This window comes from Ostrea edulis, chromosome 1 (assembly GCF_947568905.1).
Source record: "Ostrea edulis chromosome 1, xbOstEdul1.1, whole genome shotgun sequence".
NCBI lineage: Eukaryota > Metazoa > Mollusca > Bivalvia > Ostreida > Ostreidae > Ostrea > Ostrea edulis.
In genome coordinates this window covers 112,214,338-112,241,785 of record NC_079164.1, presented here as the reverse complement: position 1 = coordinate 112,241,785, position 27,448 = coordinate 112,214,338, and the positions used below count along the sequence as shown (strand labels likewise).

Below are 27,448 nucleotides of genomic sequence, written 5' to 3'. Positions count from 1 at the left end.
TTAAAAAAATATTTTAATTATATTGATTAATTCCATTTGTGTCCCATATAAGGTACTCCCTCTGGATTTGGATAGAGGGATCGAACAAGGTCAAGGACACAGGATGGCATGATTTCACGAAGTGTCCACACATCATGTTCATTGTGCCTTGATAAGGCATGGCGTTTACGTCGGATGTATATTGGATGCTGCCATGTGCCTCTAGTGTCCAGTAGTTTCCAAAAGTTTTTGTATTTCTCTTTTCTAATTAAATTATTTCCAGGTCTGGCATTTTGGCCATGTCCAAGCCAGGCCTGTCTGTTTTGTGTAATACATGGACTACACAGACACAATTTGCACTGTTCTTCTCCAAGTTCCTGCTCACTATCTCTGTCTCCATCACCACCATCATTATGTCCATCTCCATCACCACCATCATTATGTCCATCACTACTGTCACTGTCCTCTTGTCCCCCTGTCTGTCCAATACAGGTACCACATTCCATTCTGGAAATGCTTGTACTTGCTGTTTCAGACGTCCTCAATTTTGTGATAGGGACAGGAATTGTTTTTTCAGAAACAACAATCAATTCCCAATTATTAAAAGCAAACAGTGCTTCAATAGCTGATCGTTGCTCCTCTGTTAACTCTAAAGTAACTTGCTGTTTAATTTCTGCTGTCGCCATTTTCCCTCCTTTTTGAAGAATGCGGGGGAAAGTCCTGAAAAGTGTGACCTATCAATTTTATGCAGCGCTCAGACACTGTTGCTGACACAGCATTCCACAGTCCTGTTTCATGTCAATGTCCTAATTAAAATGTCAGCGATACTATTAATCAATCAGCACTTAGATAACTTGTAGAGGAATTTATGTACCATTTTCATTGTTTTGCTAGTAACACATAAACCCACAAATACACATTACTTTAGTGAAAATCATGAAGAGAATAAGACATCCTATACAACCTCAGAGGAGAAAATATCCATCTGACGATCCAGAAAAGCAGAGAGAAAGAAATCAAAAAAAAGAAACAACGGACTGAACTCAAACGAGGGAGAATAGAATATTATTACAAAGATGAAGATGACAAAATATCGTTACAGAACAAAATGGACTCAATCAAATCATATATGGGGGAGGGAAATTATAACAAAGTGTCATCATTTGAATTTCTTCACAGAGTCATGGATTATTTCATTTCATCATGTATGCCAGGTGAAAATAATGTAGATAAACAGAATGAAGGCAAACCTGAGCCATCTTCATATCAGTACATCAACCAAGACAGTGCACAACAGGAAAAATTGTGTGTATGTGCAGAATCTTCCATCCAAAACCTGATTGACTTAGTTCAATTTCATCATGACAAATGCAGAGAACCAATTACCTTTACATTTGATAATATGTTGCAGCATGTTTGTCAAGGAACTCTGAAATGCGCATGTGAGAATATTCCACATGAATTAACGTGGGTGTCATCGCCACATCTCAACAATGGAAAATTACTAGCAAATATTCGACTCAGTCATGGTTATTTTTAATGTGAAATACTTCCGAACCAGTACCAAAAGTTTTGTGATGCAGCTAATTTTGGTGAACTTGGGGGAAAATATCTTAAAACTCTCCAGGAGGAATACAGCAATATTGTAGATGCGGAGGCCAAAAAATCTATTGAGGAAGCACTTTTGGAAGAAATAGCAGCCACTGCAGCCACAGTAGAAACAGAGGAAGAAATACATGATGTCATTGGTATTGTGACTGATGCTAGGCACTGTTGGAGGAAAAATGCTCGTTTTTCGGATGTTGTATGCCTGGGAGACAGAACACATAAAGTACTAAGTATTCAAACTATTAGTAAAATGGATGACCCCTCATCACAGCGACATGAGCTAATCGGTGTTAAAAAGGTTCACGAGTACTTTGATGACCAAGACTGCCCTATCAAATACCACGCACATGACAGGAATAATTCCGTATCAAAATTTGTTAATGAAGAACGGAAACCTACAGAAAATACTTTGGATACATGGCATATGACAAAAATTTTAGCAAAACAAGCCAACAAAATTACAAAAGGCAAAAAATTAGAAATGGGAAAAACTTGGCATCCAGAGCTGTCTGACAAAGCAGGGTCAATAAAAACCCATGTTTTTTGGTGTATGAAGAATTGCCAAGGGAATACCACCAAACTAAAAAAAGCATTTTGAATTTAGTCAAGCACTATCAAGGAAACCACACCTCTTGTTTTGAAAATGCAAGATGCAGACAAGTTCGAGAAGATTTAAGTCCATATGAGCCTTCCAAATATTTGATTACTGAAAAGGAAGCTGAACAAATTTTGATCAAATTTTTGAAGACCTTAACTGTTTACAAGAAAGGAAAGGAATTTCGATTTTGTTCGGACACTCACTATGTTGAATCTTTTAACAATTTTCTTTTGCAATACCATGACAAAAGAATTGTCTTTGGAAAAAATACCTATCAGCTCAGAATAAATTTGTCACTCTTAGACTGGAATGAAAATGTGGATCGACCTTCAACTTCAATAAAATATCTAGAAGATGCTGCTAACCCTAGACGTCAAACTGGAATTCCTGTCAGAAAACCCAAAACACACGACTTCAAAACAAAAATATTTTCCTCATGGATTTCACAAATTTACAACAACCAGTAACATACATAAGAAACTTATGAGTGACTATTGAAGACTAATCATATCTTACATCAAAACACTCCTTTGTCCGGTTTGTTTATAATGTGATTGTACCATTTTTGTGTTGGGATTGTTACACATCTGCACGTTATCTGTTATAGCCCTATTCACTGTAGCTGTGTAAGGGGATTTCTGTGTGTGTGAAAATAGAACACTGCACTCTCTAAAAATAATGCATGGCTCAGTCTTATCAGTGACATTTAATTAAGTCCCGCCCCATTATTCTCGGTGGTGGTGTACCGAGAGTTGCCAGTTTAAAAGCTTAGTAACATACAATGTGTCTTTCAACTTATGAAATATTACTTTATCAAATATCAAAAGATTCGCTGAAATACGAGTGTAACAAGGAAATCAATCATCTTCAGCGTTTGTCTAAACGGCTCTTGTAAAATTCGATTCTTAACAAAATGATGATTAAGATAATTAACCAATATGACCTCGAACTGACGGAATCGATTCTGTTATATATTTTGTAAATCTCATTATCATACATACAGTGTATCAAGTTTAAACTACAATCGTTTACAAGGTGCGTATGTATAAGTTAAAGCGCGTATAGGTATTGTCCGTGCGTTAAGTATTTCGGTGCATTCAAGATCAATTCTGCAAGCAGTTATTATTTCAAACTACCGCTTAAGACCTCCTTCGAGATTCCTAATTTTGAAATGAGGTGTTGAGGTACACATCATCTGGTCCTGACGTCTTCGGTTTGAGGGAAGTCTGGTATTTGCCGTCATCATCTATTGAAGCAAAGTATGTATATTTGTCATGAGCATGCATATAAAAGGAATTGTATATAATTTAATACAATATCAGATTGTAAGAAAGTTTATCACCGGACCGGATACACCTCGTTCATCCATATTCCATGACAATGGAACATTGGTAGTTCATCAGAAACACCTATTATACAATAACAGTCTGTCTAAAGATGTTTGAATATCGTCATTTTGACAAATGAAAGTTTATACTTTGTTGGTATTTGAATATTGTAATCCATACGTTAATTTCTACGATGTACCAAACTCTGGTTTGTGCTCATACATAAACTTATATCTATTACTTGATAGTCAGCGAATGTAGTAGATAGCTATTTGTTTATTTGGAGATAATGTCACGTTGTTAGTGACACTAAGTATTATTTATATATATTGTAGAATCCTGGAAAAATGTATGAGAAAGTATTAACCTTTTTAAAGTGCAACGTTAATAATGCAGATATGTCTAAGGGCATTTTCTAACATACTGGTAGTCTTAAACATTTCTTTTCTACCAGAACTGAGAACATTCGGTTAAATAGGAATATACAAATTCGAATTTATCTACGTATCGATGTTTTATATTGTGGCCTTGCTGATAAGTTTAAAAAATCCCAATACATTCGGACTTTCAAGTAGTCATAATTATGTAAACCGTAAATAATACTTTAATTATGGGGGTGTTTATTAAATATGAGTCCAACTGCACAAAGATTTCAGTCCAATTACTTCATCAATAAAAGAGTGAATGGTCTAGAAAATCCCAGAAAAAATTCAAAGAATATGCACATCTACACACTGTGCCCAAATTGCATACAAAATTACACGAAATTCTTCTCAGCGGTTTCAGACTAGTTGCATTGGTAAATTATTTCAGTAGCAGTGTTTTTAATTCTAGACTTCTAGGGTCAGAAGGCGCATAACTCCCAGCAAAAGATCGGATCAGAATTATCTACGAATATGCACATTTACACAGTATGTCCTTATTAGCTAGATAGTTTCCTGGAATTCTGTTATGCGGTTTCAGGGGAGTTGCACTGACAAAAACAGAAATGACAGAGACCCCCCCAAAAAAAAACAACAACACACATTCAAATGGGAATTTCCCGTAAATATGAAAATATACCGTACACAATAAAACCTTAGTATTTAAGTTTTCTGAAATTATGTAGAGGTGGCTCAAATGAGTTGCGCTGACAATAACAGTACTTTTAAACAAAATTTAGACTAATGTACTTTTAGAGAAATCTCCGATCTCATGTCAAAACCAGATCCCAAGTCATTCAAAAAGAAAGCCCAAAAAATTATCATAAAGATACTTTATTTAGTCTCTCCTCCGGGATTTTTAGGCTTATATACTAAATCTTACTTTCATCCTCTGAATTCAAATTGCATTACTTGTATATCTGTCATATGTTATAAATGGGATTCAGAGGAATAATGAAGTAGAACTTGACTCCATTTTAGGAGTCATGATTTGAATTTCAATTTGTTGTATGTTTTTAAAAACGTTTTTCCACGCAATCCTGAAGACATGTTTTACATAACTCTGTTGTACTAACATTGATATAAATTGAAAAGAAACTGGATCCTTCATTTGATGAAAATTGAATACTCTATATAGATTAATATAGCAAGCTTCTTTGAAGTTGATTAGATGACTTTGGGGAATATTATACTGCTCAATGGCATTGCTCTATTCCTAAATCCAACATAATGTCAATTACATAAAATTTGATTCACTATGATAACCCCTTGAATATATTACATCGATAACTATGATCGTTTGATTTATGATCAGTAACTAAAGTTTATAAGCGACCTAAACTATGTGTTCCAAGTAATAATGATATAAACTATAATAATAACATGACTTAACATGTATGTACCTTCTTTTTTAGAAACCGTTGAAAGTTTCTCATATTTATTTTCACCACTGGATCCTTGAATGCTCTCGTAAGTTTGCCTACAATAATACATGGTTGAAGATGATGACAATTATCACATTGTTAAATAGAAAATAGACAAAGTCAAACAAGGCCCGCCATAATCTCATTTTGATAATGTGCTGTTTTTATGATGATCTTGTTCTGACCTAAAGACCCAGATTTTACAGCTGTTTCCCCACGATTATCTACCTTGTACTAAACATAAAGTAATGGATTAAGGATATCCTGTTATCTTGAAATCAATTTCTCCCTGTGACCTTTATCCTTTGACCTCAAACGTTTGCTTAAGATAACACATTATTGTAAATATTAACGATAACATTGCAAGCCAGAGAACTGACAAAGTCAAACAGGGCCCCATCATCAGCTCATTTGAAATAATGTACTGTTCTGATCTTCACATTTGATCTGATGGCACAAATGGTAAAGCTGTTTTTATCTGACCATCACCTACCGTGCACCAAATACAAATGAAGCAATTTTATATAATGTCAGCCATTTTTGCATAGTGACATTTGGTTGTTTACTCAAATATATGCGTGTCTTCCTATGACAATTGCCAAGCTGAATATGAAAGCAATTGATTGAAGGTCTCCTTGGAAAATAGAAAAAAAACTTTGGCTATGGATCTTAATCATTGTGTTTTATTTTGGTACTTTTACAGATACAAAATATTATCCCATTTAATTTCATTTAAATGTGTTTAATGTTTTATTTCTCTTTATACTAATGTAAAACCTATTCGGTACTAATTTTGATACAGCAGATGCGCATTTCGACAAATGATGTCTCTTCAGGGATGCTCAAGCTGAAATATTGGAAATCCGAAATAACAATAAACTTGTAAAAACAGAGTATTAAAGACTGGAGTCAAATTTGTCTAAGAATCAGAGCTATGCACGAGGGAGATAATCCTTAATTTTGAAATAAATTTATAAATATTATCACAGCAATTAAATATACATTCGTATTTTCAAGCTAGTAACGAAGTACTTAGCTACTGGGCTGTATATACCCTCTGGGACTAACAGTCCACTAACAAAGCCTTCGACCAAGGGGTCGTAATGTAAAACTTATAGGGTACAGATTTGATGCAGCAGGTGCGCATTTCGACAAATAATGTATCTTTAGTGATGCTTAAAGCTGACATGAATTAATAAATATAGTATAATTCTATATGTCCGCCATATTTCTTTGCTAATCCGCCATATTAGTTGGAATTTCTATTGTTATATGTATCGGGGTTCGCATGGTATATAAGGGGACGAGCTTTGCTTCGCTTCGCTTCACATCAGTGTCTTCGATTTACCTGTGCGGGTAACTTCGACAGGTAACACGTACATCTCCGATACCAATTTATAGGACATCAAGAAGAAATGAAATCACGTTTTGGAACACCAAGCAGTGCTCAAAATTATAATAAACATATCGTACAGTAGTAAATCATTCTAAATATATATATTTGGATAAATATATATAGAATGCCTTTTCTTTTCGTGAACGTGCCTACATTTGCAGTAAATATGTCAAAACTATACAAAAATGCGGAGAAATATTTCATCTTTTATTTATTGATAAAATGGAATAAGCAAAGAGTATACAATCTATACCATTCACAATTACTTCAAGTAAAAGGGAAAGACATAAATACTACTGTACTTATAAAAATGGCATGTATGCTCGCCATGTAAACGCATCGAATGCGGACGACTATTTACCTGGGCCTACTCGTAATATCTGTAAAGGATCGCAGATGTACGTGTACACTTGTCGAAAATACTCTAAGTAGTAGTAAAACTCCCTTTATTTGCATAATCCATGAAACAAAACGATAAACTCCATTTGCATTCCAACAGTAAACAACATTGTCCATTGTACAGACTGCGACACACTTAGCCCGTGCCGATCAGCTATCTTCAATCAGGGGAAGTATCAGAGTATAATATTTACCCTGTATTTGTGCATGAATCCTTATACCATATGATTTACTGGTCAGAGTATTGCAGATATATAAATCAGGAAATCGTTTAGAACATAAATTTGCATATACAACACTGTACGAGTGTATGGGATGAGAGAGAGAGAGAGAGAGAGAGAGAGAGAGAGAGAGAGAGAGAGAGAGAGAGAGAGAGAACAACGAGAGAGATAACGACGAGAGAGAGAGAGAGAGAGAGAGAGAGAGAGAGAGAGAGAGAGAGAGAGAGAGAGAGAGAACCGATGATCTTGTAATAATCGTGCTCTTATTAAGACAAATGATATCGTTAATTCAATAAAAAGAGAACAGTACTAGTAACTCAATATTGCTCTCATTAATTGATAATGCAGATTTATTTGATTCATTTAAAGCACGTATTAATTAAAAATTAAACATATTTTTAAATAATGTTATTTTCAATTACTTCATTTTATGCTAATTTGGCGCTCAATAGATCTTATATATCTATGCCATTTTGCGTTATTACATTCTGCGTCTAACTCGACGCAAATTGTACTAATGCAAAATGTAATAATCGAGTTTATCATATTATGCGTCGTTATCAAACATCAAGGGGAGAGGACAAGAGTGTCTGTCACCCACCTTTAATAACAATATCCATTTTTTGTTAGTTTGTAATGGAAATTAAAGATACATTGAGTGACAACCCCTCCCCCACTTACCCCAGCTTGAAAGTTCTGATATAATAGTAGAAGACACACATTACCACCAATTAAGAAAATTAAGATATGAGGCACTCATAGTAGAGGACTCTAACCACCCCATCCGACCCCCAACGATTGAAGAAAATGAAGTGTAGGGGAAATTATTGAGGTAGTCAAAGTAAAAGACTCTTTAACCCTTCACCCCACATTAGGACTTTGAACATCGGACAAAACATCTTGGTTTGTTTGGGTGTTTTGTTTTATTTTATTGCTGTTTTCGTGCATCTTTTTTAATTATTATTTTGAATGGCAAGAAATTTTGAAGAATCCAATTTTCCATTTTTTCCCCTGTTGTGCCCCCCCCCCCCCCCCCCCCCCCCCATGAAAAATGACGATACATGTCTGGTTATTACATGTACATTTTGTTTTGCAACACATGCATGTATACTAATTGTATGGTGCATGTAGAATTGCACCCTTTACCAAGTTGTCCTTCATTTACACAGTGTAAGGAACGGTAAACCAAAATCACAAAACAAAATGCATAAAGACCAAGATATTTTCAAGCGTAGGAACTTCATTCATGAATACATAAATACATGTATTCAGAAAAATCGCATGCATGCATTGCAGGACTATAGCATTTGTGTGTTTTAACGTTTCTGTAACATGCCATAATGATTACTTTGAGGCCTGAGTGTAATTTATTCATAAATATTTTCATTTCGTAGATCTGGCGCAATGGCCATACCGCTGTACGTAGAAATTTCAAATTCAAATGTATTCGATAAGATGTTAGTATGCATAAGTCAGTAAAATTCGTGTTGAGCTTTTTTTTGATATGATACAATGTCAATATAGTGTAATGCATTAATAGGATATGCAGAAGGCAAGAGTATAAACATTTTCTTTTTTCATTATCAGTATCAGTATCTATATGATCACGAAAAAACATTATATAATTTATATCCGGATTCATTTATACCGATTTAGATATCGTTAAAAACAAAGCTGCATAGTTTGGGAGAGGGGTTTCTAATGAGTCTGATGAAATTAAAAGAAGGAACTCAACATTTACATTCAAACTAGATATACTTCAACATGAATTCATTTCTGCTCTGACTGAAAGCATGATTCTAAATTCGGGAACGAATCTTGCATACAAAATAATTAATAGGGGAACACATAAATTCGAGCTCCTTTGGAATTTAATGAAATGTAGATATGCACATTTCTTTCAACACGAATTGATATGTTGTTTCAGGCACGAAAACAGGGGGTTGGGGTGGGCAGGAAGGCTGGTCTGCTTTCCCCACTTTTTTTGACAATTTACTTTTTTCCCGTTATTCTAACATACAAAGTCAGTATTTTCTACATGCACAGTTCAAACTAACATTTTGTTTTTAAATTTGTAATGAATTCAATTATAAGCATCAACTCCTGTAAGTTTCCAACATATTGTCAATCACAAATTTTTAAATAGCTGGAAATTTTTAATGCTTGAAAGCTTACATTTATATAAGTGATCAATTTTCTTTCCTTCTGTGAAATGATATATTATAAATCGAAGTAGAACGGTCGCTCTCTCTCTCTCTCTCTCTCTCTCTCTCTCTCTCTCTCTCTCTCTCTCTCTCTCTCTCTCAATGAATATGGACATACAGAGACCGTAAATAATTATGTGGTTCCAAAAGAGACAACAAAACTATATTTTCGTTTATAAATTTCCTTTCATATGTGTCTTTGTGTAATGAACTGTTTATTATGGATTGCAAATGTAATACACGCATTTGCACACAGATGTATATTTTCGATCATTATTCCCTTATTTGTATATCCAAGTTGTATATGATCATCGAGAAATTTTGAATTGTGCACGCAATATATCCAACCAGATATTAGATTCCCCATTTCTATAAACTGCAAAACCTCGACCAGACAAGCATTCAATACAGGAAAAATTTTCGACTCTGACATCTCCCCTGATTGAAGACACACTGTTTAGCACGGGTGAAGTGTGTCGCAGTCTGTATAATGGAATGAGAACGTGTTGTAAAGTTCTAACGAGATACAAATGGAGTTTATCATTTTGTTTCGTGGATTTATCAGAATAAAGAGAATCTAATATTTTTGGTAAGTGCACATCTCCGATACCTGTTGAATAGACGCCCGTATTTGATACTTTTTTTGGCGATTATACCTTGTGCATTGCATATTATGCATATGGCATGCACCTTTATTTTGCAAGAATTGATATAAATAATATATGTTATGCTCTTTGCCTATTCCATTCTATCAGTATGTAATTGGCAAATGATTTATCCGCATTTATTTTATTAGAAAATGCAAATACTTGCATGCACTTACAAGTATGCAAGAAAAGCTTTTTTTTTTTTTTTTTTTTTTTTTTTTGCATTTTTGTCTTAACTTACCTAAACTTCCAGAATGTTGCATTAGTATACAATCAATATTTTGTAATTTTGAGCAAAGCATAATGTTTTAAAATGTTATTTTATTTGTTTCTCATTCCCTATATATTACTATCGGAGATGTGCACTGGTCGAGTCCACCTAGAAAAATCACTCAGGTGTGACAATCACATTTGGGGTATATACGGGTAGAGTAAATTAGGCTACCTGAAAGAAATATGGCGGATAAGATGAGAAAGGTATACGTATTTATTAATTCATGTCAGCTTTAAGCTGACATATTGGAAATCCGAAATAACAATAAACTTGTAAGAACTAAAAAAAAAAAAAAAAAAACAGAGTGTCTAAGATAGGAGTCAAATTCGCCTTGGAGTAATTTGTTCTATATAAGGCGCTATAAACACATTCCACTTTAACTTGATCAATTCCATTTGATCAAAACCCTTGTGTGGTTGTTAAGAAGCTACTTTTAACATATGTTTGTTAAGAAAACTCAAAATGTTACAATCAACAGAGCATCTTTGTCCAGAAAGGTCTTAACAATTGATTGTTAAGAAATTAAAGAACTCCATTTGCACAACCTTTTATTTCTTTAACAATTAACTGATTGTTTAGGGACAAGTCTTAACAACTGTTTGTTAAGGGACATGTTTTAACAACTGTTTTTAAGGGACATGTTTTAACAACAGTTTGTTAAGGGACAAGTCTTAACAACTGTTTGTTAAGGGACATGTTTTAACAACTGTTTGTTAAGGGACATATCTTAACAACTGTTTGTTAAGGGACATATCTTAACAACTGTTTGTTAAGGGACAAGTCTTAACAACTGTTTGTTAAGGGACATGTTTAAACAACTGTTTGTTAAGGGACATGTTTTAACAACTGTTTGTTAAGGGACATGTTTTAACAGCTGTTTGTTAAGGGACATATCTTAACAACTGTTTGTTAAGGGACAAGTCTTAATTTAACAACTGTTTGTTAAGGGACAAGTCTTAACAACTGTTTGTTAAGGGACATGTCTTAACAACTGTTTGTTAAGGGACATATCTTAACAACTGTTTGTTAAGGGACATGTCTTAACAACTGTTTGTTAAGAAAAGAACTCCAAGAGTGTATTTAAAGAACATGGTATTTTATGGTGTTTTATTTCTGCTTTGTAAAGAGCAATTCATTACTAATTTCTTATCAACTGGATGATAAGGAGCTCCACTTCAAGGGCTTAAATGTGTTACAAAAATATCAGCAATGCAAACTCCATATATTTCTAAATCATATATAGTTAATTCTACAGATATATGTAGATAGATACATGTAAATTCTACTGTCTTGTAACAAACAACCATCACCATTCATGGTTTAGAAACTGATTGTTAAGAAATGTTTTAGATGATAACTTTGAATTTTAAGTCATCAGCCTTTACAGTTGAGATAGTTAAGGTGGAAATAAATGTCTCATGTTATAATATAATGTAATATCACAAGTCATTTAGAATGTTTTTGGGAATAGGTTGAGAAATGAATCATCACCATGGCAGATCATTGAGCATAGATTTTGTCTTATTGTTGATATTAAACAATATGTATTCAGATGCATATTTTTGACATAATGCAAATATGTCAGGTCCCAAATCATAAGTACAGAATGTAATTCAATATACAAAATATACAGGTATGTAGGGGTTTTAAGACACATAAAATTAAAATGCTGAATGAATTTATAGAGCATGTTTGTATTTCAACATACACATAGTGTACCTGTCAAATTAAATCAAAATCCTTACTTTTGTCAAAATAATTTCCTTATCATTCTTCTGGAGACTCCTTTCACCGATTCAGGTTTATATAAAGTAAGTTTCATGAGCGTTAAATTTATCTTTTAAAATGTAAAACTTAACGTATTCTATAAATGATATTCTAAACTGTAATTCTAATTATTGTTCCCTTTACCAAGTTAACAGTGAACACAAAACAGTTTAATCTGATGCCTATAAATTGATTGAGACTAAAGGAGGTATGCTACACCAGAGAAATTGGTGATATGTATGACAAGTGGAGGATTTGTACAACAATATTTTCAAATTGAAAACTTTAATTCTACAAATGTCATTAATTCTAATAAGGTACAATGATCTGCAAGTTAGACCAGCTTACATGCACATATCCCCAGTATCGGACTAATTATAAATCTCTTTTCTTCACCGAGGTACTGAGAATAGACTGATAGCTGAATTTTTATTGCTTATCAATACATCGATCTTATTCATCATGAATATTACTTACAGGTTGCAGTAATTATGTATTATCCATGATAAAAATCATTAATCAACATTAGAGCATGGAGGTTTCAAGTTATAGTTCCTGCAATCATGTTACCAGCTGTGCTTTACATTGCATGACAGTTCATGCATGTTTTCCCAGAACTAATTGACACCACAACATTCAAACGTCTTATATATTTCCATGTACAAAATACTGCAAGATTTGTGTCCTATTTCTTTTGAAGATCTTTTTTTTCTAACTCTGACACCTTTACCCCTACAAGCTAGGTGAAACAAAATATTGTAACTATTTCTTTTCTTTACGAATTTAGAGTACTATAGAATATGAATGAAGTAGATGATTACAATTTAATATTGATTACACAATGACAGCTATAACTTTGAAATTATCTGAATGAATTGTGATTACAGTAAAATCAAACCATGATACTTACATAGTGGTAACCTTGTGACAATTCTTTTTAGATAAGCCTATGCAAGGACAAAATCCTATAATCACCTGTTTACAAAGGAACAGTTAATTGTTTTGAAATCAACACTTGACCCCAAACCCCGGGCATAATGCAACCACTAGCTGGTCCCATGTGCTTAATTTATACCACACATGTATGTTATCTGAGTCTATCAAAAACTGATAGGCAAAATGACCGGGGCTTGAAAGGCTGCAAAACACAGCTATTACACAAATATAACAATCATTATAATAATGCAATATGTACATGTTAATACATTATATTTATATATAGCATATATATATATATATATATATATATATATATATATATATATATATATAAATTATATAAATTATTTATTTATGAATCATAAAAATTAATGAAATTACATACTTTGCTGATCATACAAAACATGTACTACAGTACTATAGAGCAAATTAAACAAATGGATTGGTAATTATGGTAGAAGCGCTAATGATGAACATTAATTTAGATTTAGATATCTTAATTATTAATTAAAGAAATAATTCATGTCTGACAATTTTTTAAAAGCAGTGTATAATACTATTGGTCAGCTGATGTTAGAATTTCTTTTAAAGATATAAGGGGGAGGGGGAAATAGTGTGCTAACTGGGTTTTCAGTATAAACATTTACTTTGTACTTTTTCCAGGATATATAAACTTCAATTAATGTATGAAAGATTTTCACATTTTCTTCTTTTTGCTGAATAAACTGAGATTACTATAAATCCCATGGTGGGGTATAATAGCATGGTTAGGCGTTAGTCTGCATGTCCATCTATCAGCTCACTTCTGTATGACTGACTTTATTTGTCTCATGGGATCCTCTAATGAAGTGAGCTCCAAATCATCAAAGTGTGTTACCAGAATTGCAAATATCCTTAACTTCAGAGACAACACAGGTGGCATGCATTACAGCATGACTACATAATGTAACAAAGTCAGAGGACAAGTGTCCCAATAAACTTTTATCTGCTAAACCTGGGAAACATGAAATAGGAGTGACTCAATTATAGAAGTATTGAAAGGTTAATAGAGTTTTGGGAGAGTCAAAGAGCTAATACTGAATAAAATATCAATTTCAGTTAATGAGTTACAGGTATACATATTGTGATACACTACAGAGATAGATTGATTATTTTCCTGCAAAATTAGTCAGTGTCTTATATTATGGTTTGTTTCACCATACAGTGTTATACTGTGTTACAGTAACATGCGTGTCTATTGTAAGAAAAACATTTAAAACTTTTGGTAGGTAAGAGAAATTAAACTTTCAGGACATCATTCTGGTTGTCAAAAAAAAATTATGATTAGGCCAATTCAACTTAATTGATAGATTATCATCCCCGCCCGCCTCTCAAAAATTGGCCCGCCCCAATTTTTATTATTTTGCGAAACTTGCGATTTACGGAAAATGTTCATGTCCGACTCGGGTATTTACACGTCTTGTTTACATTTCCGGTATAGCAACGTGAAGAAAATAGATCCATATGGTTTTCTTAATTTTTCGCGTTCTTACAGGCGTAAATCTTAAAGAAGTTTGGTATATTTCTGTTTGAAATTAAAGCTTAACCTGGAATTCGTCTGTGAAAATAGCATAGATTGATATCCATCTGGTATTAAATAATGCACTTCTGTTGAAAAAAAATCATTTGTCTTTAATATTTTTCTCAAGAAATATAAAACAAATAAAATCCTCCCACCCGCCCCATATTCTTTTTGGTGACCCTGCATGATAATCTACTAATTAAGTTGAATTGGCCTTAGTGCTACTGTAAGTGTTTAGCAAGACCTTAACAGTAGGTTTTCACTAAACTAAAATATATGATAAAACATGAATTGATGCATTTGTGCATCCTGTGAAGTAACGTGTGAACACATCAAATTAACAGAAAATAAATCTCAGAACTCCTTTTAATTAGAAAAAGCCATGACATAAAGTTTAGCAATATCAAAAATGTTGATATCACTGTAATGCTATTCATAAAGAAATGTTAAGTCTAAAATGATATAATTTGATTCACAAAATTACTGAAATGCAAAATGAAATCCCCCAATTTTAAGTTCAGGCACCTTAGAAAATCCTGGTGTTGTAATTAAAAACAAAAATTAAATTTTTTTTTTTATCCAAATTACTAAAATGATTTTGAACAATGGAAGAGTTTCATCTCATTTCATTTTCACATGTATTACAAGTTTGCAAGTTTTACAAATGTAAGCTGTCATGGTTACTGGGAGTACAAGACCAATGGTCTGGTACAATAACATATTGCCAGACTAACTGTTAACAGGCATTGTCCCTTGCAATGGTGCCCCCTGTAGTGAGGCCAACAATATGTGCTTTTTTGGAACATTTTTATATGTTCATCTTTAGAAGGGACGTATTATAGTACAGCATGGTATGTACGTCCGTCTGTTTGGGGTTTTCTGTATAACTTTCTAATTTCATTTCCCTGTCACATGTCATGCTGAAACTTGCTATTAGCTTCTTTGTGGGTCATTCTAGATCATTTGCAATTTTGAACATTTCAACCTCTCTTGCAGGAGTTGTGCGCCTTTATTTGAAAATTATTGTTCTATGGAAGGTACGTAATTTGTCCGGCAAACTCCTCCCACAATTTTCAAGTGAGAACCATCTTGTTTTACAAGATGTTTGTATGAATATTGAAGATGTGCATGTGGTAAGGATTTTGATTTTCTTTGATTTTTGAGAAAAATACAGGTTGTTGAACTTAATCAGTTTTGAGAAAATATTACAAAGAGAGTACATGATTTCTTCGGCGAATTCCTCCCACAGTTTTCAAGTGAGAACCTCTTATTTTACAGAGTGTTTACATGGGTATTGAAGGTGTGCATGTGGCAAGGATTTTGATTTTCTTTAATTTTTATGAAAATTACAGGTTAATGAACTCGGTCAGTTTTGAGGAAATATTGCATAGAGATCGAGTACATGATTTGCCTTTTATTTTTCCTTCCACAGTTTTCAAGTGAGGACCTTCTTATTTTACAGAGTATTTGTATGGGTATGGAAGATGTGCATGTACAGTGGCAAAGATTCTGATTTTCTTCAATTTTTGAGAAGATTACAGGTTGTTGAATTTAGTCAGTTTTTAGGAAATATTGCATAGATAGTACAGTACATGATTTATCTTTTATTTTCCCTCCCAGTTTTCAAGTGAAGACCTTATTTCACAAGAGTTTTTGTATGGGTATGGAAGATGTGAATGTGGCAAGGATTCTGGTTTTTTTTTTCAATTTTTTTGAAAATTACAGGTTGTTGAACTTCCATTTTGAGGAAATATATTAAATAAAGGACATGGTTTGTCCTTATAATTCTCTCACAGTTTAGAAGCTATGGCATTTGTAAATAACTTGAAGATATGCACAGTGCAGGGATTTGATTCTCGACAATTTTGATTTTTTTTTTGACATTTTGAATATTGGGAGGTTGTTGAACTTTCTCAGGGAAATATTTTATACACAGAACTCTTGGTTTGTCTATCTGCCTCCTGTCACAGTTTTAAGCTAATTTAAGACCCTTTATTCATATTATGCAAAGAAAGTATGTCACAGCCTGATACCAAATGTTTAACATTATAATTCATTAATACAGTAAGTGTAAAACTCAGTAAATTGAAAATCAACTTAGAAATTGGAATTTCAATCCTATGTTTTCAAGGGAATTCACAGCACTGAAAAATGTTACCGCCCGTGCGACGATAGATCTTTTCAATCTGCGTTGAGCTAGCTATGTTTTGCCGGTGACGGATAGAACTATTTCATTTCTTTCCATTTAATTTTTGGCGGTCTTAGCGCTTGCGTAAGGGGTATGGCTATTCCTAATTTTCTCCCAGAGTGATTGATTGTATATTGTTTAACATCCTTCTTGACAATTTTTCACTCATATGGAGACATCACCATTGCCGGTGAAGGCCTGCAAAATTTAGGCCTATGCTCGACGCTTACAGCCTTTGAGCAGGGAGGGATCTTTTATTGTGCCAAACCTGCTGTAATACAGGGCCTCGGTTTTTGCTGTGTACGAGCTGAGGGTTTTTAAAAGCGAGGGAATTTTTTGTTTTTCACTGTTGAAATCCACTCATCAATACACATATAGATAAAGATCAACATTTTCATTTCTACCATTTAATACCCCCAAAATATTTTCAGAATGAATGTATTTTTTTAAAAGATGGCTTTTGATGACCCCCCTCCCCTAAAAAATCCTTATTTTTACATTGTTATTATAATACTATAGTGCATTTATATAGTGTCATATCTTAATCTCATGCTTAGCTAGTTTACCCGAATTCACCAGTGTCATGAACATGCCTACAAATTATCAACTTATTGTCTGAATGCATGCAGTTTTGTAAGACTTTTTAATAGGTGAGATCTTACTATAATAGGTAATTGTGTCATAATAAACGTATTATTTTATCATTAAAAAAAAGTTAGTAAAACCTCAAATCACCGACTGACAGAGTACTGTTGCAGACATAGATATCCATCACGTCATCACCAATTGCTTTTTTGGCTTTTCTTTCTTTTTTTTCCTTTTTTGTTGTTGTTGAAAATCTGAATTTGTAATCCAGCTGCATGCATTACCTGACATGTACATTACACAGGGCCATATGTTACAAACGGATGCGCGGATCCAACAATATATTTTAGTCATAAATCAATTTAATTCTTGTACCGCATGCATTTATAAGCATGCCTGAACCGGCTCGGTGGTCTAGAGGTAGATCGTTTGCCCCCGCAAGCGAAAGGTCAGGGTTCAAATCCTGGTCGCGATTTGAAGCCCTTCACCAGTCTTGGTGACGTCTCCATATGAGTGAAAAATTCTCGAGAGGGACGTTAAACAAGATACAATCAATCAATCAATATAAGCATGCCCAAGTGTTTACATTATAAGGCATGATAACATAAAATCGTATCTAAATCACAACTTTTTTTTACAACATATGTTAAGAATGCATAGGTCTGATACACAATCATACTAAACGGTGTTTATTTTTATGGTCCAGAGGCGTGCTCCAATACGAAACTTTGACTACTGAGAGATATTGTGATAATGCACATTTAAAAGAAATATTACTGTGGTGCATGCATGCGGAAGTATTAATTTGATCGATATATTAAGAAAATAATGAGATTTTTATGATTTTTGTGGAAAGAACATCATAATACCAGGTGAATGTGACATCATTGATACAAGACTTCCCAGAAATATGCCTCTACTTAGAACAACTAAATGGCCAAGAGTAACAATAGAGTAATGTCAAGTTTATTGACTGAATTTTAAAAATATGTAAATTTGGGGCCGATTTTCGCCCTTAGAGCCCCTAGCTCAAGCACCGTCCTTAGATGTGTAAAGTGTTTTAGTTATATCTATTGTATATTTCATCGTGCTAATTTATAGATTTTGTCTTCACTATTATATTTGTAAACTGTGTTAAATGTTTGCAGTGCAACATTTTGAAGTGTGACAGTAGTAGTCCATCTGATATAATGTAATGCTGTAATGATTATTGGTATACATGTATATTGTTTAAGAATGTACATTCCTCTCCTGGGGCCCTTAATCACACACACTTAAGATGGCCTTATCTCCCCCTCTATCCAAGCTAGACTTCCATGTACTGCTGTCCTTGCCACTTTAGAATTAGAGTAAGTAATCATTTTCTCAGACATTCAATCACATCATTTTTACATATACAATTGTACCCTTGGGAACTCAAAATCTAATAATATGCTAGTGAAGATTAGAATGATCAAGCCACCTTTGTGAATCTATAAATATAGCATCATCCTGCAGTTGTTGTGCCTTAGAATCAGCTCTACACAAATTGATAACATAAATTAATCACAGTGGGCTAGCTGGTGGCTGTGTCAATGTGCCTGAGATTTCAGGTCAAATGTTGAAATCTGAACATCTTAGCTGTTGCTGTGTAAACAGGCTAATATGTGATTTCTTAGTTCCTAAAAAGTTGTAACTATGTAAGTACATGCATGTATCATGATTGTTTTGTACTGTAATCACAGATCATTCATATTAATTGTAAAAATACATAATTATATTAAATCTTTATTTGATAAAAAAGCATCAGATATAGTAAAAACACATTGACAAAAGTAATAGTTCTTGTTTTGATCAATTAGAATTAAACCAGTGTCGGAATCTGTAAAAGCTGTACATAACTGTGTCACACCTACAATATGTATGTGTGTGGAATGATCAGTTCTGAAGTATATGTAAATTATGTACTATTTATACCATGAAACCAAATACAACTGTGTTTTCAAAACTGTTTTATAATTGCATTATTGCAAGAATTAGTAACCTTATAAAGACCTCTATATGTTCTAAGATTCTTCAAGATGGATACGTACATACATGTATATATAAAATGCAACCTGTAAGAATATTCATGATGGATTTGATACATTGATATGCATTCAATTATCAGCCTGTTGTCAAACTGATAACTTTGATAATGTGATTCTTCTCTCTCTCTCTCTCTCTCTCTCTCTCTCTCTCTCTCTCTCTCTCTCTCTCTCTCTCTCTCTCTCCCACCATTGATAAAAAGAGAAAACGTAAAATTCTTGAGGGGACAGAAGATATCACGTTCCTTTATACCTTATAAACACATTACATTTATATTATTATTGTAATTTTCCTTTCATATTTGAAAATCTTAAATAAATTGGTAATGTAAATTGTAACTATATTTTCATGAAATCAAAATTGGACGATGCATGTGACAAAATTATTAGTCTAAGGAATTGAAATTATATTATGAAAGAAATCCAGAGCATTCATCCACATGCAGGCACCTGAAGCATGGATACTACTTACATCCTCCCCCACTTTTTAAATATTTTTTTGTGGCGATACTTTCTCTGAAATGTGTGGATTCCCTGTCTACCTCATCCTTCTTTCAATATTCTATGTAATTATTTGTTTCATACTTTTGTAAGCTTTAGAGATTGGTCTTCTACCATTATGTATTTTATTATATATCCTGTTCATTGAATTGACAGAAAGTTTGTGTTAGCAGTATTGCTAAATTGGTTCTTTTACTGCAAGAAGGCATTGTCTTATCACTTAATTGTAGATCCCATTTTCATCAGCTAGTGTAAACAATGGCTTTCGCATTTTGCCGCTCTATTGACCACAGATCGCCGTTATACTCACCACTCCAATTAGCAGATATCGCCTCTCCAAATTTTGCATTTTTGTTTTTAATCTTTTTTTCAAAATTATCGGGGCGGCAACTGCCGCCCCTTTGCCAATGCCCTAATGCATGTATATATGTGTGTGTGTGTGTGTATGTTCATAGAAATTCTTTATATCATGATCATTGAGAGAAGATACAGTTCCCTTATCAAATTGATTTTCTTACCAAACAGTTGTGAATACAATAGTGTTTAGAATGCCCCTTAACAAGCAACTGTTAAGACAGTGCAGTACATACACATATGGCATGTGCTTTAAAAAGACAATCTTAGACTTTCTAATTCTGAAATTTTCCTAACAATCAGTTGTTAAGACTTTTCTGTACAAAAACACCATGTTCTTTAAATATATTCTTGGAGTTCTTTTCTTAACAATCAGTAGTTAAGATATATCCCTTAACAAACAGTTGTTATGACATGTCCCTTAACAAACAGTTGTTAAGACATGTCCCTTAACAAACGGTTGTTAGGATATGTTCCTTAACAACTATTTGTTTAGACAGACATGTCTCTTAACAAACAGTTGTTAAGACATGTCCCTTAACAAACAGTTGTTAAGACATGTCCCTTAACAAACAGTTGTTAAGACATGTCCCTTAACAAACAGTTGTTAAAACATGTCCCTTAACAAACAGTTGTTAAGACATGTCCCTTAACAAACAGTTGTTAAGATATGTCACTTAACAAATAGTTGTTAGGATATGTTCCTTAAGAAATATTTGTTAAGACAGACATATCTCTTAACAAACAGTTGTTAAAGAAATACTAGGTTGTGCAAATCGAGTTCTTTTCTTAACAATCAATTGTTAAGACCTTTCTGGACAAAGATGCTGTGTTCATTGTAATATTTTGAGTTTTCTTAACAAACAGTTGTTAAAATTAGCTTCTTAACAACCACACAAGGGTTTTGATCAAATGGAATTAATCAAGTTAAAGTGGAATGTGTTTATATAGATTTTATTATAATTAAATAGTTCTGATTTCTGGGAATTAGAATCTTGTTGACTCCAGTGGTATACTTCTCCTATTGAGCAGAAAGTTATGAAAATATACAAATACATTTACTTGTTTCATAAAACGTGTACAGATTGTCAGACTGACACAGTGATTGCCATACGGGGACTTAAAAATGATACAGACACGTTATTGTTAGATCGAGATCAAAAGAGATATATGTATACCTTACCTCTCACTTTCTTGTTGATCTGTGTAAAATAATGAATAAGTTTGAATATTGATTAAAACACAGACATTTTCAACCAAATGCATCAACATTCAACGATAGGTAAATATGCATCATCAATTCAAGAAATCCCAGTGATAAAAATAGAACTGTACATAACCTTTAGTGGAGAGACCCTCGTACTGATTGCCATTATCTGTCTCTGTTAAGTCGTCATATATACCTCTGTATAAAAAAGTTAAATATTCTGATTTTTAGACTATGCAATGAATGCAAGCATATATTCATATCAGTTCACTCAGACGAATATCCAAATTGATTAAAAACATACACATCTTAATGTAATTATCAACTAATTAGAAAAGACCAAAAAAAAAAAAAAAACTCGTGAAAATGCTCTGTCCTATTCAAATATTATATTTGTTCCGCAGTTAGATTACAAGAAAGTAAAATTGGTGAATATTCTAAAGTTTTGTTCTGCGTTTTACTAAATTTTAAAAGGATTAAAAGCAAAGGATAAATGATAACTGTGTCTATTTAATGTCATGTTCTCACTATCACCATTCGCACCACGATTGAAAGCCTGGTCTTCATCGTGGACTTGGATCCTATCAAATCATATCAGATCTTGAGGTCAGTCGTGACAATTGTGTCGATAGAAGAAAATACTTTGCCTGTCAAATTTTTTTCTACGATCACCACAATTAATTTCCAGTCACTATAACCACATAAAATCGTATTGCATCGTAACAAACCGCATTATATTGCATCTAATCGTGCTCCCAAATCGTGATGATACCAGTTAATCTTTTTTAAGGTAAACACCACGTTTAGTTGCGATGCGTTGTTATGCCCCATGATCTGTCACGATAATCATAATATATTTATACAGTAATGTTGCAAATACCACGTTGTTATCAACCTAAACTTCCACCATTTTTAGTAATTGTGGGTTGTTTTGTTCACTTTCTAGATGTTAGAAAATGAAGTCAATGGTCACGGGCTGTATCTCTACCCATCGAGGTACAATCGTAAGTCAAACATTGGTCATCTTCGATCCTGATCGTGAAAGACATCGCGATCATAATTGTATCCTATCGCAATATAGCGCATCGGTTAATGATTAAGATATCGTAATGAATACGAACGTATCTGAACGCACATTACTGTATAGTATCCTCCCAAATCAGAACTCCCGATCGTGATGATTGTATAAGATCGAGGTTCAATCGTGAACTTGATTGGGGCAATCTTATTATAATGCATGTGATCGTATCTGAACAGGTGTTCAGTTCGTGACACATCGTGACAACATAAATGTATTTACTACGACCTAACGGGATCATAGCGCAACAAATTGTATATTAACTTTCACCATCTCGTATCAAAACCTGAACTTCCAGAATTTTTCTGCGATCATGGTCAATCGTGTTCGTAACGTGTTGCACAACAGAATGAACCAGGCATAAGCAAGTTTAGTTTCATTCGTCATACATCTTTGTCGTAAATGCACCGATTTGGGTTGAAGTTCTATTTTTAAAGTTTTTAAACTAAAGCTGGTTTAATCTAATGGAACAAAATCAATAAACAATTTAAAACATAAAAGAACTGCAAATTGACAAATAGAGAAACATGTCAATGAAAAGTGAAGATAACGAACAGTGATCAATATCATAACTCCTATAAGCAATACAAAATAGATAGTTGGACACACATGGACCCCTGAATACACCACAGGTGGGATCAGGTGTCTAGCAAAAGTAAGCATCTCCTGTCGACCGGTCACATCCGCCGTGAGTCCTATATCCTGATAAGGTAAACGGAGTTATCCGTAGTCAAAATAGGTGCCAAGAACGGCCTAACAATCTGTATGAAAAACGTCGGACAGCATTTGACCCAATGATAGGTTGTATTGACGAACTAGATCGTTATAACGACCATAAAATTTGCAAAATGCTGACGTCAATGGAGACTGTTAAAACCCCTGTACCATCAACTTCTCTGTCAGTAGCCTACTCTTACTTATCAAATCAGTTGAGAGATATGAACATCATATGCAGGTGATAATGGAATATTGCTACATAAATATGGGAAGTTGACGATGTAGAACTGAAATTATCCCGTTTGTCAAACAGTTGAGTTGTCAGTTTGCCGTTAATGTATATTTTCAATGAAATATCTAAGTATGAAGCAGAAGTGGACGACTCTGTGGTGTCTTTTACTACGAGTTCACATGGATACATCGAATCGACATATGAATGAAATTTATTATTGTTAATAGACGAAACGTCGTTGATATATCTAAATGTCGAATTGAAGGCCACAGCAAGATATTTTTTCTTTTCACGTAGACGTTTTTGAATACATTCTTCTTCATATGAATATAGAAACATGTCAGCTAACAAAGAAGCACAATTCGCACCAATGGGATTCCAACAGACTGTTGGAAGACCTGATGACCAAAGACCACCAAAATATTGTTAATGAGGAACTCCAGCATATTTTGTATTTCAAGTTCAGAGTATTTATACGCTAGATCAGAGTCAATACAAAGATCAAATTAGAATCACAGTTAAATATTGATTTATGATACAATCTAAATTGTATAAGGATACCTTCAAGTAAGTTAAGTTCTATAGTTGAATGATTCGTTAAGAAATTCGACCCATGTTCATTATTTCGTATTCATCTTCCTTATTTATGTTCCCTTCGAAAGGACACCGCCCTTGTTCAAACAAACTCGATTCTTCCTCATCCAAGTTTTCTTTGTACCAAGCTTGTTTGACATTAGTCCGCTGTATGATGTTCTAAGACGTCGAAAATGTGACAGGTTTACAGACGACAGATTGACGATGTAAAAAGAGAACTCAGAAAATCTCTCTTAGGCGATCACGAATAAGAAAATGTGGAACAAAGTCCCCATAAATTTCAAATGGACAATACTCTTTCTTCCTATTATCACTTACCTTTCTCCGTGTTGATGCACAGTATGCTCTGAAAATATAAACAAGAACTGCATTTTACAGTAAAAAACGTTTAGTGAAATACATGTGGAAAACAATAGGCTCCTGAGTGTGGCTATGTCCTACTCAATGGAAGAACGGACATAAGCAATATACATTATATTGTAATATAATTGAACTACTTATATATTAATAAGAACAATATTGTGTATAATATGGCTTAACAAATTTGTCTCTACTATTTACACTTATCTAGACTATCCGATATTGAACATAATGAATTTGATACTGAATTTTTATCACTGCGAAAGTTATCTTTCCCTAGAAAATACTGTACATTACTCTGCTGACTGTAAAAACATGGTTAACGAAGATTCCACGCAAATATGCATGGTATTACTAGTTGAATACATTTCCTATTCCCTTCCAATGAACTCCGTCTGGTAGAAGTACATTTGGGAGTGTGAAAGGAAATGGCTGTTTGAGATAACTTGCCGTCTTGTTTATTTAGTGTTTTGTGTCAATTTTGATTCATCGAATCTTCCAAAATATTTCCGATGTTTTGTCCTAATATCCTTCCTTGAATTTGGTATTGGTACAAACTTACATAAATACCAGTCTGGGAAGTCTTGGAAGACACTGTATACTAAATATTTCGCAAATGCCATGGTCGTTATAATAATAAAGTTTGCAAATACAACCTATCATTGGGTCAAATGATGTCTGACTTGTTTCATGCCGATTGTTAGGCCGTTCTTGGTACACTAACTTTGAGTACGGATAGCTCCGTTTACCTGATTAAGATATAGGGCTCACGGCGGGTGTGACCGGTCTACAGGGGATGCTTACTTCTCTAGGCACCTGATCCCACCTCTGGTATATCCATAAATCTGTGTTTGCCCAAACTCTCTGTTTTGTATTGCTTATAGCAGTTAAGAGATTGATAAATGTTCGTTATCTTCGCCTTTCGTACCAGAATTCGGTCCGATTGTTCCTCGTGAATTTGTTTTTGAACCTTTACATACCATCTTATGAATTGTATGTTCAATTTCAAAGCGCATAGTGACACCATAAGAGGAACAATATATGTATTGAAAATATGGGTATGTTTTAATAGTAAAGAAATTGATCAGAGAGACAACTCTGCGCAAACCACTATCCTTAAATATTTATCATTATAACACTATACGGTCAGGTTACGACTACATTGTTTAATATACATCATTCCTTAAGTAATTCCTATGTTGTTCTACTGTTGTATATGATATTTCTATGACTTGAAAAATGCTTGTAACAAATATTTGAGATATATTTTGTGCTTTTATATAAATTATATATATGCCTTTAAAACAAACTCTGCACAAACCAAAAACCTTACTTCTTGGTAAAATCAATATCAGTTTAATAGATTAGATGCTAGGCACCTGATCCCACCTCTGCTGTGTCCAGGGGTCCGTGTGTGCCCAACTATCTACTTTTTATTGCTTACAGGAGTTATGAGATTGATCCCTATTTGTTATCTTCACCTCTATAGGAGTTATGAAATTCATCACTGTTCGTTATCTTCACCTTGCATCTAAGTTTTGTAGCAAAATCAAACATTTCCCATGCATCTATTGAAAATGTGGGTATGATTTAATATTAGAGAATTTTATCAGAGAGATAACTCTACACAGATCGAAACCCTTACTTCTATTTGGTAAAGTCAATATCAGTTTAATAGATCAGATGCAGAGCTAAGCTTTGTAGCAAATTAAACCCCAATCAAACATTTCCCGTGTTATCTATCGACCAAGATTTTGTTTTCGAAAAAGCTACTCATGCGCACAGAAAATATACAAGTACATAAACATATCTTTGAAAAATGATTCACAACTCCAAGAGTTTGTATTTGCCCAACTCTTAATTTTGTATTCCTTATTGGAGTTATGAGATTGATCACTGTTATTTTCGCCTTTTTAGTCACAAAAATTATAGGGTTTTTTTTGTATTTCATATCATCTATCGTTACTCCTGGTGAATGGAAAGGTACAGTGTAATTCCGGAAGCGAAAGATAGAAATATTATGTATAAATTCCGCTTACCTGTCATCGGGGTACTGGATTCCTCTTTCATTAAATCGTTTACTTTTACACTTTTGTTTCTGTAAGATAAAACCCCGCATGTTAATGGTTCAGTAATCATGTTTATGCCACCGATCCACTGGTAACAAAAACACCTTATAATTAGATTACAATATCATTGAAATGATTATTCCTAAGCGAAGTGTACTTCAATTCGTTTTGAAATGAAAAGACATCAATGTATTTGGCTGTATTTTTGTAGGAGCAAAACTTGTTTTTTTCTTATGATACAATTCTCATAAACGCATGATTATCTTAAAGATCATTGGAGTTTTATATGACACAAAGCAGTATTTACCATAACAACAAAACTGAAACATTATTAGGATTGTATGTCATTCCACAACCGTTTTGTAGTGCGACTGAGCGACGTGTTTTTATAGGTTCACAATATATTTGTTTTTTTTTCCACAGTTGTTGTCATATTAATAACATCACAAAACTGAATGACGTATCAACGGTACATTATGTTTCTAACAACTCTAACACCTACCCTAAAACTAAAAAAGGATGGACTTTGCTTTTCACATACATATTTCTTTAGACGGCCAGGAACAAGTCGAATGTTCAGTGTACATTCCCTCCGATCTAATGTTTAGTTCCCAGAAAAAAATGTATATACTTGTTGAGTATAAACTTAACTTATACATAAAAAATAAATCGCTGGACTAGATAAGTACAGGTTAAGTAGAAAATGGGTTTAGCCTGACTCCAGAGTTAG

General features: G+C 33.6%; 1 protein-coding gene across 1 annotated transcript; it reads right to left on the bottom strand.

Annotated features, from left to right (window-relative positions):
- Nucleotides 1–2,206: 2,206 nt before the first annotated feature.
- Nucleotides 2,207–26,745, bottom strand: LOC130047432 (uncharacterized). The gene is made up of 6 exons (XM_056142455.1): nt 26,689–26,745; nt 24,608–24,635; nt 21,802–21,866; nt 21,645–21,663; nt 5,339–5,415; nt 2,207–3,431 (listed from the first exon to the last, which is right to left on the bottom strand). Exons 1-6 carry the CDS (start codon nt 26,717–26,719, stop codon nt 3,346–3,348), a joined length of 306 nt encoding a protein of 101 aa, XP_055998430.1. The 5' UTR covers nt 26,720–26,745; the 3' UTR covers nt 2,207–3,345.
- Nucleotides 26,746–27,448: the final 703 nt, after the last annotated feature.